The sequence below is a fragment of the Leuciscus leuciscus genome (assembly GCF_965113295.1).
Source record: "Leuciscus leuciscus genome assembly, chromosome: 6".
NCBI classification, from domain to species: domain Eukaryota; kingdom Metazoa; phylum Chordata; class Actinopteri; order Cypriniformes; family Leuciscidae; genus Leuciscus; species Leuciscus leuciscus.
The window spans coordinates 15,255,308-15,269,751 of record NC_138730.1 but is presented as its reverse complement, the minus strand read 5'-3'; the positions used below and the strand labels follow the sequence as shown (position 1 = coordinate 15,269,751).

Here is a 14,444-nt window from a genome sequence, read left to right as displayed (position 1 = left end):
AAAAGAAAAATATATACGAGTGCAGATTAGAACTCAGAACCTTTGACACGCTTGGCAAGTTCTGCCACTGGACCATTAAAGTACATACAGTCGACAGTCGATCGTGGAACAGTCGATCTATGTAGCCTATTTATTCACGTGAAAAAAACAACATATAGCCTAGTGGAGTTGATCTCATTAAATGTCTAAGTAAACCCAGTGTACTATTTAAATCGATTGCTGGACATTGTAATGTTATTCTACATTTGTCTGATTTATGATTTAGCATTGTATTAGCAGTAGCACGGGCACAAGGCTACATTGCGCATGCGTCGAACCGTGCGAACCGCGCGACGCACACACGCACCGAACCGAGACAAGCGAACCGAACGGTTCGGATGTTTTTTCATGTACCGTGCCACCCCTAGCTATAACATAACCCATTAAAATACTCTAAGTCTCTGCTATATTACAATTATTTTATATTTAAAAAATACCCAAAACAGCGGCATTACAAGATGGAAATATAGACTATAAAAGATATTTAAACTTGCTCTGCCTTTACATCCATGACACTTGCTACGTTTACATGCAACCAGATAATCCATTAGTAATTGGATTGACGGCTCAATTGGACTGAAAAGCCTTCATGTAAACACCTTAATCGATCCTATTGAGCTCGATCCGAATGAAATTTCGATTGGATTGAAAGGGGTGAATTTCCTTTTCTAATCCGATCGAGAGAACATGTAAACACTTAATCGGATTGAAATCCGAAACTTTAAGGACTGCGCATGTGCAATGACGTATAAATAGAGTAATGACGTATAAATAGCGTAATGACGTGTGATGCGCGGAATGACCTGTTCTTCCTGTTGAATAAAGTGTCATATTACATGAGTGTCCCGTCATTCTAAAATTCTCCTTTCACTCAGCATCTGTGAAGTGAAGCAGGACAACGTCCCACCAGTCCTTGTTTCAGATTCTCATCCACAGACGACTGGTTTTGGGCGTGGGGAGGGGCATTTTTACTGAGTGATAAATATAAACAGCACGGCACAACAGTTCATCTGCTCATTGTCTCCAAATTATGACCAGGATAAATGGATATGACCAATGGATAAATATTAAGTCTGCTGTTTAAAACAAATAAAGAACCAATGTAGGAGAATGGTTATTAATCGCAAACAGCGGGAAACTTTGTATATTTGTGCAGTGTGTGCATGTAAAATGTAGTCCGATTTGAAGCTTGTGACATATAAACACGCACATCAACTCGATCACTTGTTTAGCGTTCATTGTAAACAATACATTCAGATTCATCAATCGGAATTAATTCAGTCAGATTGAAACAAATGTTGTGCATGTAAACATAGCCGTGACTCACTGCGGAGTTGCCAGTTTTGGCGGCCTTTTCAGCTCTTAACCCTCTGAGGTCGGAAAACGCGCCCCCGCGTTTTGCTGGATTTTCTTCACATTGTAGTACAATAAACTTAAATTACTCCGTCATTTATGGTTATACAGAAAAAAGAAATATAAAAAAAGAATCTGTGATATTTCTACTTTTGTATGTGTCCACTTACAATCAAATCAAAACATTGTGCTTTTGTAAAATAAAGAAAATAAACAGGGTGTGCGTTCTGCCTCTCCGTCGCGGTGAACTTTTTTTTCTTGAGCACGTCTATAAACTGAAACAAAACTCAGCGAATACTTCTCACACATTTATGAGCCATATACCTTTATACACATTTAAGTGTGTACTTTTAAATGATCGGATTCAAACTGAAAACAAATATTCTCTGTTTAAGTAATTTGTATAAAACCAACAGGATGTCCAGTATCTCAAACGCTTGCTAATTACTTTTAATTCGACACGCCCACTCGCGCAAAAGAGATTCACATGCAAATCTCCACATGGAACGCGAACGCCCTCGTTACCTCAAACACAAAACACCAAAACACTTCACAAGTCTCTGCTTTTCGTCGAGTTTGGAAGACGCGCTGTGAGCTTACATTGGATTTACATCAGAAGAAGAAGAACGCGATTTGAAGACAAGAAAGATGTAAGGTAAGAAATTCGTACTTATTAGTTTATGGTATTGTTGCATAAACTTCACATTGCAGTTGAACTGTTGCTAGATATATGGTGAATATTATACTATTTAGACCCGTGTTTACTGTTAAATACTGTTTGTGGATATCTGCTCAAACATAGATATGTATAACCATAATGTTTAATATTTTGGAGCGCGATGGCGTTTGAATGTATCATATTTTGGAGCGCGCTGTGGGTTTGAATGTATCATATTTTGGAGCGCGATTGCGTTTGAAAGGAAAAATGCACCAAACATTAGGCTTTATGTTTTTACTATTATCTCATTTCATATCATCATAACGAATGGAAACATTTGAAGTAACATAAGATAATCAATATATTTTTCTCTAGCATTGTTACTGAAATCTTTTGGAAGATTTATAGGCTGCTTTGTAAAATAAAATTATTTTATGCAGTACTGCACATAGCTTATGCCTACAAGGCACAACAAATATGGTGTTCTTTATATTATATATTGTTGGAAACATTTGTGTGTGTGTGTGTGTGTGTGTGTGTGTGTGTGTGTGTGTGTGTGTGTGTGTGTGTGTGTGTGTGTGTGTGTGTGTGTGTGTGTGTGTGTGTGTGTGTGTGTGTGTGTGTGTGTGTGTGTGTATTCTGTGAATTTTAAAAAGCAATTTTAACCAGAAAAATCTAAAATGTATTCCCAAAATCGTGCAGGCCTAGTTTCTCTTGATACCAGTATGTTCACTTTTTTCTTTTCTTTCAGGGACCAGATGCAACTGAGTCCTGCTGACTTCAACATTCACATGAGTCTCTGTACATGAACATGGTAAAGTGAAAATCAAACACCTTGGAAATGGTATGTACAATGTTTTTAGGAATGGCACAAAGGTCTCTGTCTTTGGATCATTGTTTTCAATGTGCTCTTTTGTCATTTGTTGTGTATTTTTGGGTTATGTTGTGTTGTAAATAAATCCAAACAATCTAAAAGCCATTCTTTTTAAAATCTCCTCATTCTTTGTGCAAGGTTGCTCTGAATGACAGGGCCTGATCGCTCCTAATAGGGCCGTTAGGGGAGTGTCTTTGTCTTTCTCAGGTGTTAAAAGCTTACATATTCATGAGATGATCACGCCTCTTCGAATATGGCTTTGTCACACAAAACACGTCTTAGAAATTTTAAATCAATATATTGTCTTATCTGAATGAGCAGTCAGGGTGATTTTCACATAGTTTTGGAGCAAATATTCTAGGCTACGTCATACAATTTTCAAAAGTCTTGTGAAGAAATAATCAGTATGGGTTTCATGGCCTTATTTCAGTGACAATTTTTTTTTGTATTTTCACAAACCACGCATAAATGTCATTATCTCAAAACTACAAACTTTTACATACATGCTGCTGATATATTATTGTAGCAGAGTTTGTGCTGAATACAGTGTAATTAGACTTTAGCCATGAAAATGTCACTAGTAACAGAAAAAAACACAAATGTCAGAGCATGTCAGAACACCTCCATGGCCCAGAAAACAGCTCAGACCTCAGAGGGTTAATGCCGAATGTGCTCTTGGATGGTGAGATACATGATGGGCTAATGTAAAAAAAAAAAAAAAAAAATTAAGGTCATTCAAAATATATTCTGGGATGAGCGTTAAGGAAATCCTGCTTTTTTGTCATTAAGGGAAATCATCTAGTCTCAGTTACAAATTTTACTGGTAAATGATAAAGAATGATTGTAAGTTCGGGGATGGCAGATTGATAAGCAGACATGGTATTTATGACTGAATGTAACTTAATACTTTGCGGTAAAAGTGGTTCTCCTATTGACTCTTTCCTATCAGTGTGGTTCTCATGAAAATTTTTTTGAAGACCACTGCCTTAACCCATTAAAAACAGACAGACATATCAGACAGACAGAGATGATGCAAAAAAAAAAAAAAAAAAAAAAAAAGAGAAAACAGAAATAGAGAAGGATGGAACGCAATGTCTCTAGCCTTGAGAGTGAGAGCCTGGATTTGACGGACAGGCTGAAAATAGAAAAATTGAACTGGGACCAGAGTGAATATAGAGGATCCAGACAGAGCCTTGAACCCCAGACTACCGCGTGATAACCGTACACATAGCAAAGATACATTACACACTGACAAAGGCCTCAATGAGTAACAAATCCAAACACATCTTTCTATCATGGTTTGGGATTTTCCAATGACTTCTATTGTTTTAATACTGAACCAATGATATCTTCAGTCCCCTTAACCCAAAAACTACCCCTCATAAAATCTTTCTGTAATTTTTACATTTTCATTAAGCGAATATTACTAAGTTTATTAAGCCGTTCCAAAAGTGGGAATTGTTGGCTGCTCTACACAATATAGATGATTCAGGTTTTACTGTCAATGTAGTAATAACACCTAAACTCAGTGACAAACACATAAATAAATAATAAAAAAACAAAGTGGTTGGGAACCTGTTGCTCTTCGGCAAAAATCATCTCAGAGAGGCTCCGTTCACAGAACTGTTATCATTTACATGTGTGAAGCGTGTCTCAAACTCCATCTCTGCACACTGTGTATGCTGAGAGTTTGGGTTGCTTACAAATCAGATTTGTAATGCAAAACATTTATAAACCTACACCAACACAGGAGAATATATCAATATGTTTCTGCACACTGTTCACTGCGATTTCAATATAGAAGTTTAAACCCTTGCTCTGAGTTTGCATATTTTGATGTCCAGTGTCCACATATTCTTGTTTAAGAAATTACAGTGGCTGAAGCATTTCTATTGTGAAGAAGTGGCCAAATATTAAAGATTAAGAAAATATTTGGGTAACGCTTTACAATAAGGTCTCATTTGTAAAAAATTGTTTCAGTGTTTGCAAATCCCGACCAATTTGCGTATGCACTGCTGTGCACAACACCAATCAATGGCAAACCACATGTTTCTATGCTATGCTCATACTGTTTGGAAATGACAAAACCGATCTGACTTACAGATCTTACAGATCTAGTTCTCACAATTTTCTGTTCAGCAGCTTACTTAGCGGCTCAAATCTGAATCCTTCACATGACACACGACTCATATCTCCGTCTCTGTAAGTTAACGTGACACGCCTATATGCAGCGCAGAGTTGTTCTTTTGCACAGTATGACGAGAGAGACAACAAGTTGTCCAGTCCGGTTTACACAGCAGGGGTTTGAGGAGAATACAGTTGTGACCTCCAAAACTTTACAGGTGAGTTACAGGTGTGATATAATGCGGTTATAAGTAAATAAGTAAACTGTGTGTGAAACCATATTAAGCAGTCAAATACAGGACTCATTCTAACGAGTCCAGGACATATTCTAATGCTGTGTGTGAACAGTCATGGCAACCTCTGGTGCTCAGATATAAGGAACTGCCCAGCTAGTTTGTGGAGATAGTGAAAAGAAAGAATGCAGAGGAGAATTGAAAATTTCAAAGGGACTGGACTGACACACACACATCTGGTTTACTATCTTTGTGGGGACTCTCCATAGCTGTAATGGTTTTTATACTGTACAAACTGTACATTAAATCCCCTTACAATAACCCTACCTCTAAATCTACCCATCACAGAACACATTCTGCATTTTTACATAAAAAAATATAAAATTTTAAAAAAAAATATTTTTCTCAGGTGGGAACTTGAAAAGCCCTGCACAATTAATTCCATAATAAACCATGTTATCTATTGTTTGTTGCATTATTATTTTTTTATTTTTTTATGAAGCTAAATTAAGCTATTGTTATCGAAATATATATTGGGGAAAAAAACGAGTTTTTCGTGAATTAATAATAATAGTAAAATATTAGTTTTTGCATTGGCTCTTTCAAAAATGCATAATAAAAAATAAAAAAATAAAAATAAATCACCTCTTTGGTGAAAAGGGTTCCCGACCCCTCCTATATAGATATACATACATATTTAAATGAAAGCAACATTTGAAACAGGAGAACACTTACTGAGGATACGTGTCAACTAAAAGCATGCCCACACACACTAACAGTAGAGTGAGGAGGCAGATTACTCAGTCTGCTCTTGGTGCCAGGAACGGAAACAAACAGGTGTAATTTTAGAAAGCTCTCATCCAGGCCACTTCCTGTAGACCCAGGCCAATGCTGCAACTACAGCCTCCACACAAGGGAGGAAATCAGTGTGTGTTTTTATTTCATTATTTGACATGTATGAAAGAGCAGAGTGGAGGTTAAGTAGGTATCGTATATTAATGCCTATTATCGCCGTGCTAGCGACCGCGGCAAAAATAAACCAGTCCCATTTCAAAGTCATTCGCGAAATGACCGCCAGGTGTCGCAAAGGGACATTTTATAAAACAGTTGCAATTGCCGCATTTTGAAACGTAAGTGTGGCTAATGTCAATTAACAGCAAGGATGAAATACTACAACTATGGTAATTTCCAAATAAGCCTACAACAAACATGAAAAAAAAAGAGCTATTGACATTTGCTGTACAATAACGCAACAACCTAATATTTGGTGTAGTTGAAACTGCATGTTATAAAGTAATAATTTTATTATTAAATAAATAAATACAATTTGGTTAATGTTGTTTAAACAAACGATACATATAGACTCTTTTTTGAACGAACAGTGAACTTATATATCTCTATTTGTAGGTTATCTGTTTATTTATTTTTTTAAAACAGCACAACGTATTGTAAAAAAAAAAATGTTTCATTATTTCAACAAGAATGAGACTTGATTAAATATGTATAAAAATAAACAAAACAATAGAACAAACCTTAAAAAAAAGTAAATAGCCTATGCCTATTAGGCTACAAAAGAATTGGTTAAATTTAACGAAAGCAAAAATTGAATTATGTAATATAAATTTTAAACAGAATAGAACAAACTTTCAGACCAGAAAAATATAAACAAAGGTTAAAAATACAGACGACAACGATATAGCCTATATTTCATATTGTAGACGTGGGTGGGCAACAGAAGCCTATTCCTCGGGAGAGCAGCACGATAACAAACAAACAAAAATTACACCAAAAGACCATTATAGGCATATCTCGCAGTCAGTGAAAATAAATTAGGTGCAATGACGCTGATTATTTTTACTATTCTATTAAGGAACGAGACAAATGAAGAAAAGCAAATTCGTGGTCGAGTGGTAGAACTTGGGTTTCAATGATTTAGATGACACAGGTTCAAATCCAGAACAACCATGGACTACTGTATTCCTGATTTCCTTCTGGCCTAAATCCCTGCTTCTGCTGAACATTATTTATACTCCTCCATTTTTTGGTCATACAGATAAGAGTACATAATTCAAAACTGTAAACATTTATTCATGTACACTCACAATAGGCTAACGACAAAACGTTTTCTGTGGTCTCGGTCTCCGGGAACTGCGCATCACAAAAATGAACTGAAAGCCACTTGCCTCAGCTCAGTCACAATAAGAAATATGTCTAAAGCTTTAAAGCTTTAAATGTCAAAATATTTAAAGAATGTTATTTGATTATGTAATCCATATGAAACCGAGAGGCAACCGACAAGGCAAGAGTGAAAATCTGGCTCTAATTAAATGTAAATCACCCTGAATTAAAATGTAAAAACAGATAAAATATTTTTTTGTCGAAATGTTGCGATATTGTTATTGTTGTAATTTAAATTCATAAATATTCTATAAATGTTATTTAGTTTAACAGCAGCACGAAATACCCACTGTGGTTCGAGATTTATTTGAATAAAAATAACCGCCCTCTGCTTAATTTACAAATCGCACCCTGGTTTTAAGGATCGAAAGATCCAGCCCGACTGAAAGATCCCTGTGGAATTTAATATTGAGTTGAATTTTTTTTTCATGACAACAAATGAACAGTTTGAAGTTTGTATTTCGTTTTGCTTGGAAAAAGCTGGCCTAAAATTAATGAAAAATTTAGTTAATACACTTCATTATCAACACTTTAATAATGCTAATGTCTGCGACTTCTCTTTGTCTAGCTCCTCTCCTCTCAGAGCCTGTGGGGGGTTTGAAGGGGCAGTTCAATGGCTTTATCGTGGGGGTGCAGGTGTTAATGTCCCGTCTTTCATATGGAGAGTGTTGGATAGACAGCCTAATGATACAGAACAGGCAAAGGCAAAATTCCTTTCAGGATAAATCTCTCGATGTGTCCAAATAGGCCCTATCTTAATCAAATTATAAATATTGTAGCTAATGTATTTAAAGGTTTTTCATTTAAAAAAAATCTATTGAAGTGTTCAATCCAGTTGTTTCAACTGGTTTTGTAGAGTTTCAGAATGTTTGAGCAGTGTGTGTATGATTGTCAACGATACAGAGCGCTTTAATTCGCGATCAATCTCGTTTTATTGTAGCCTAAGGTGAATTCAACAAGGCATTCTTTTTCTTTGAAGCAAACAAGGTTAAATAATTTGTTACAGTTGTTTTTTTGTAATTGGTGTGGATGACATTCAGTGATATATACAGTATTATCAGCTGTATGATGTGTTTCTACCCTGAAACATTTAATTGTAATAGAGACCCGGCTTGCGCAGTGAGGGAGACAAAAGAAACTAGCTAAAATGAGATTCAGCGCATCTGTGAGAGAGAGGCAAAGAAAAATGCCCGATCTTAAATTGATATTGCTTTGTAGGCTACTATTTTCATTTTGTACTGTTTTAATTGTACACAGCAAAGCTGCAATTTCTTTGAAAATTGTCGCAAGAAGTCGCAAGAAAAAGTCACAAGAATAAGATTCTGTATTTCTCATTTTGCATCGCAACTCGACTTGTTTAAAATAAATAAACTGTCCCGACTATTTATTTAAACCTTGAAATGTGCGATGGGGTTTTAAACTGAATTAACATTTTCTTTTACATTTTCATTGGTTTTTATATTGATTTGCTCAATGTATGGATCTGTTTTGAAAATTTTCTTTCGTTTCTATGGCTGGGTATCACTGTCAGTCAGTGGCGGACTGGCACCAAAAAGAGGCCCTGGCAATTTTAGCAGAGAGGCCACGCTTTTCCCACTTTCAGCCAATAAAGCCTTACGCTTCTCTCTCTTTTTTTCTGCTCCACCCTTTTCTACTCGCCGTTTTCTCATTCCTCGATCCATTTTCTTTCACTTCGTGTTGTTGATATGCTCTCATTACCCATCATTCACTTGTCATTATCTATCATCTCATCAGGTCAATGATCGCGAGAAATTCCACTGACTAAAAACATTCAAAATACCTTATAAATAGAGAGATTACATACATTTAGGCTATTTGTCCTTCACAGGAAAAATATAAATAAAAAGTCATTATTATTATTTAGTTCATAGGCTATTATTTTTCAGAGATAGGCCGTGGTGTTTGTTTGTTTGCTTTTTTCCTTGTTTTTTTGTGGCCGCCTGCAGCTCCGCTTAATTTATTATTATTTTATTCATATTTACATTTACATTTACATTTATGCATTTGGCAGACACTTTGCAGACACTCCGCTTTATTTATTTATTTAGCCTTTTTATATGGTTGTGATGAGCGCCGAGCGAGCCGCTGGCTGTGCTGCCGGTTGCGGGCGGCCAATCCGCCAAAAGGCGGCCGCATCTCCGCTTTATTTATTTATTTAGCCTTTTTATATGGTTGTGCGGCACAAGTTGTGATGAGCGGCGAGCGAGCCGCTGGTGGTGCTGCCGCTTGCAGCCATTGCGCCCCGCTTCCTCGCTTTATTTAGCCTATTTATTTGTTTGTGATGCGGCCACAACAAGTGATGAGACCAGGCGGCCGCAGTGGCATTTGCCCACATTGCCCAATGGCCAGTCCGTCACTGCTGTCAGTCATCTCAATTTCGTGAATGATTCACAAAACAATTTATCAGATTAAAGAAGAGCTTCATCATCTTCATTTTCTGGTGCGATCGGCTGATAATCTGCCTTCAACAGCACCTTCGGGTTTTGTCGTCTGTACAGCACAACAGAGGCTCAACTGGAATGTAGCAAATTTATGTTGTAATGTGCCATTATTAATTAAACAAAACATTTGACTTTAATAATCTGTTACCTATTTAAGCATCAAGAACGGTAAAAACAAATGCTGTCGGCCAACATCGGTTAACAGCATGTAGGCTACAACGTTATTATCTAAACGCCTATTAATACAAATTACAGACAATCAATAACAAAGCTCAGAAAAGTGTTTCAAATCAATAAATTAACATTTCAGAAGTTTTTATTTTTGACATAATTTAGTTTAATTTATTTCACTGTTGTTTCAGTTCATAAATCTAGGCCTACTAACAAATTAAAATAACACGAAGTATCAGACGCATAACCTTGACATGCAGTAAAAGTATTATTCTGGTTGAGTACCAACTGTACATCAACCTGTGTGCATGTGCTACTTTCTGTGTGACTATATACAGGTAGTAAAAGTAATGATATACAGTACACTCAGATGTGCAAAAATGTTACCTTTAGGGGTACTACAGCTTTTCACTGGGGCAGTAAAATCCCCATCAAAGGGACAACTCTTGTATTTTATCGACCCTTAAAATTTTCATAGTAATATGCACTATTGAGGGTCAAATAAGGTACAAAGTTGTCCCTTTAAGGGCACTGCCCCAGTGATATGTTGTTGTACCCCTAAAGGTATATGACTTTCACTTTTTTTTTCTGACAAAGTAAAGATCTAGAAAATATCTGTGTGTGTACTTCAGTTAGCACAAGTGTGCAGTTTCTGGTGCCAAAGGTCAAGATGTCCTCTCATCCCACAGACAGAGGAATTTGCCCAGCAAATGATTTAGACAAGCAACCATTCGTCCGACCCTGCATGTATATCACTCCCACATACACACTTCCTTCAAAAAGACCGTAAATGAGCGCAACACAGTCTATCATCCTTAAATGTATTTGGGAATAGGAGATTAATGATGTGGCAAGTCAAACAGAGAAGAAAGAGATTCATTCTGCGGTCTCTCTAATTCTAGTCCTGGCTCTTTGTACACTGTTACAAATGGGATAACACTGAAGCACAAATACACACTTAATACATAATACAAACACAGAAAAAGAAACATTGTAGTTGTATTAAACGAAGCAGAGCAGGGCGGACCAACATAAATAAACAGAAATGAATAAATGTGTGTTATAACTACAAATGCATTAACTGCTGTTACTATTTACTCAGGTTAAAACTGACTCTGGCTCCAGTGAGGTCTTCGGTCAGCACTAACCATACATCTAGCCCTATGAAAACAAGACTCACACAGAGGTGGCGCTATAACCGGCCACACGAAAACAGCTCAGAGCAAATCATACATTTATTCTGGTCAGTTTATGGTTTGTTATAAAAATATTTTGGGCATAACAAGCCACTGCTTTTACACAGTCTGATTTAGTTCCTAGCTTATTTTTTCACAGCAAACCAGCATTAAAGGGTCTGCCAACCCTAAAACAGACCAAAAACCGACGCACCAAATTTGGCGCACCAAATACTCCTCCTCCGTCCTGTCAGTCATCTCTCCTTACTCTCGTCACGTGATGAGTGAAATCTGACTCTTACTGCACTGTGCAGCTCATGCTGTATGGAGCAGAGCAAACAATTTCATTTTATTATTGTAGTTGTCCAACTGAACCAAACTTTTTTTTTAAATTTCTATAAAAAAAGCAAAACGACAGTGGGGCGGTGCCGTGTAACACCAATAACACATACTACCACAGCAAGCCTACTGCCAAGTAGATTCAAAATGGTTAAAGCAAAAAGTGAAATAACAGAAATATTTTAAAGTAAGTACAAGGACATGCAGGGGTTTTCATGAACATTTAATTGATGAAACAAAGAAGTGATTCCCAGAATCAAACTTTTCAAACATATTGACCAAATAAAAAGGTCTGTTAGTATCAGTTCAGTTTGAATGATATAGGGTTCACTTTATACAATTAAAATATTGTTAAATTATCAATGTATCATCCATAATTTATTTTGGCAGAATGCAGAAAACTATGCTTTATAAATTTTTGTCTGACCAACAGAATCAAGCACTAACTTAATTTCCTCTGAATTCTGAATCTATCGTCAAACACGCGCACACGCTTAAAATGCACACACAAACCCCAGAGAAAGGCCCACATTGTGCCGATTTATTGCTTGTGTCTAAGGCCAATTTGAGGCTCTTCCTGCAGCATTTGATGGACCATTAACCTGGTTAGTGCTTTAGTGAGTGAGCGGCAGGCCTGAGTGGGCATTTCCTGCTTCAGCACTTCAGTGACCAACTACATAAGATAAAAAAAAAAAAAACCCACACAGATAACACATAGAAATTGTTAAGACAGAGAGGGCTCAATTTCTGAACTGCTCGGCTCCATGAACAGCGAGATATCTTTTAAGAAGCATCATTACTGACCTCAGCTTGACAAAAGCAATCGCATAAGTTATGTTGTGCAAAAGACGAAAGGCTGCTGAAATAGTCTAGGTCAAGTGCTTTAAATGTTTATTCCTTTCAGGTTCAATAAGACAAGTGAGAGACTGTAAAGCGCTTGAGGGACAATGTGAGCTGAATGACCAATGACTGAAGTGAAGTTCTTGTCCGGATGTGTGCTTGTGTGTGGGACCTGACCTTGGACTGGAAGTCTCATTAATCTGTCAGTACGTGTGAGGAAGGCTGATGACATACCTTGCTCATCCAAGACTTGCGCTTGCACATGGTTTTTCTCCTCTTCACCACCTCCCACAGCCGTCTTTGCCCTATCAAAGAAAGCAAATGAGAGAATGTTATTTTATGAATATTGCGGGTTCAGAACAAGTTCAGCTTTATCAACAGTGACATGCTGACAATTACCACAGAAAAAACGAATGACTTACTGTATTCTTCAATCAAGCAAACATTGTGGTTACAGTAAAAGACTTACAATGTGTATGAAGCAAACCAATGAACTTGAATAAAAATTCAAATAGACAATGTTTAGTAATTGCTTACTACAGTACCTGTGCAAAGTTGTGAAGCTGATAAACCTTGTAATTGTCACATGATATGTGCAAGGACACTAGAAAGGGTTTTCGGTTTATCCACCCTAAGGAATTACTTCTGTAATGAATTAACATAAATGTATCCACATAGAACAGAGTCTCAAGGGTAATTTAGAAAAATGACAGCTCAAATAACATTTTAGTACAAGTTTAAACCCTTCAGAGTGCTTTGTCCAATGGAACAACATTACAATAAGTGATTTTGCTTGATTTTACAAACTGAAGAATGAGTCAAATCACCCTCTGTAATCAATCCTGTCAATGCAGCTTAATCCAAAAAATAATTTAAACACTTGACTTCTAATTTCAAATCTATTTCTGCAAACAGTTCCTGTTTAGATTAAGTTGAATCAGGGAAAGAGAAACCGAAAGAAACTGAAAAAGAGTGAGAAAAAGATGAAGAGAGGGTAAAATAGGACATGTGCCAAAAAGAGGTAAAAGTAGTAGAAGAGGCGTGTAATGAGCTTGAGATGGGCAATAATCGGGCCGGCTTAAGGGAAATTTCAAAATTCACTTCAGGTTTCACAAAGGCTTAATGTGCGTGACTGATCTGACAGACTTTTAAAACTGCTGCTGGGTTTACCACTGTAAAAAACAATAAATTAAATAAATTAAAGTGAATCATTAAAACCAATAATAATTATAATATAATATAATATAATAAAATACTAGCATGTAGTTGTCAACAAGTTTTAAATTTAATTTTAAGTCTAAATAAGTCAAGGAAAAAGTCAGTAATAAAATTAAGAAAAAAAGAAACATTAAAAGTAATAGACAACACTGATTTGTTTTGGGGGTTTTTTCCACTCTTTTCAGTGTTGTTGTGGCAGATCTATAGTCTGCATTTTGACTCATGTACAATGCTAAAAGGAAATAAAAAAAAAAGTGTGTCCATTGCTATGGTTATCACTGTGTCAATCATCACAATTAAAATCCTAAAAAAATTTGGTTTGCATCTCTGCATAAGTGTTGATGCCGGATCTCTGTGTGAAGTGCTTGTGGAAAGTATTATTTGTGATAAAGCTACAAGCAAAACACCTTGGTTGGACTCACCGGGCCGGCCCATACCAATCTTCTCCAGGTCCTCATTCTTCACATAGTCAAAGTGTGAGAGACGTGTAACGTTGAGCTCATCACGGATGCGCAGGAAGTACTGCTGCAGTTGCACTTCCATCAGCAGCTCCAGCAGCCACTCAGTGCCCTCCTCACACTGCATACTGCTGCCCAGCTTCTGCACAGAAAGACACACACCAATGAAGTCCACAGAGCGATTCCCCATAGGCCATGACTCTCCCAAAACACCAGAAGCAAACATGTTCAAGCCATTCTCCAACTAAATAAATTCCCTAACCACTAGGCTAGCCAAAAATAAAAAGTGGTGTCCATCTAGACAGCAACAAGTGACCAAGTC

General features: G+C 36.8%; 1 protein-coding gene and 2 long non-coding RNA genes across 13 annotated transcripts in view; 1 reads left to right on the top strand and 2 right to left on the bottom strand.

Annotated features, from left to right (window-relative positions):
- The window catches only part of tnk2b (tyrosine kinase, non-receptor, 2b), a gene marked incomplete at its 3' end in the record, with an annotated part of 106,984 nt that overhangs the window by 29,482 nt on the left and 63,058 nt on the right, over nt 1–14,444 (bottom strand). For 7 of the 11 annotated variants that reach the window (XM_082173942.1, XM_082173943.1, XM_082173938.1 and 4 more), the window contains 2 exons: nt 14,072–14,264; nt 12,681–12,751 (listed from right to left, as the gene is read on the bottom strand). In XM_082173942.1, coding sequence (XP_082030068.1) covers nt 12,681–12,751; nt 14,072–14,249 — 249 coding nt within the window. In that variant the 5' untranslated portion in view covers nt 14,250–14,264. The remainder of the gene's footprint in view (nt 1–12,680; nt 12,752–14,071; nt 14,265–14,444) is intronic. The other 4 variants (XM_082173941.1, XM_082173939.1, XM_082173940.1 and 1 more) reach the window with 2 other exon arrangements.
- On the bottom strand, nt 5,920–10,270 carry LOC309501879. Its single transcript, XR_014207027.1, has 2 exons — nt 9,950–10,270; nt 5,920–6,644 (listed from the first exon to the last, which is right to left on the bottom strand). It is a non-coding gene; the product is annotated as an uncharacterized lncRNA (long non-coding RNA).
- LOC309501874 lies at nt 6,309–7,051 on the top strand. Its single transcript, XR_014207022.1, has 2 exons — nt 6,309–6,426; nt 6,769–7,051. It is a non-coding gene; the product is annotated as an uncharacterized lncRNA (long non-coding RNA).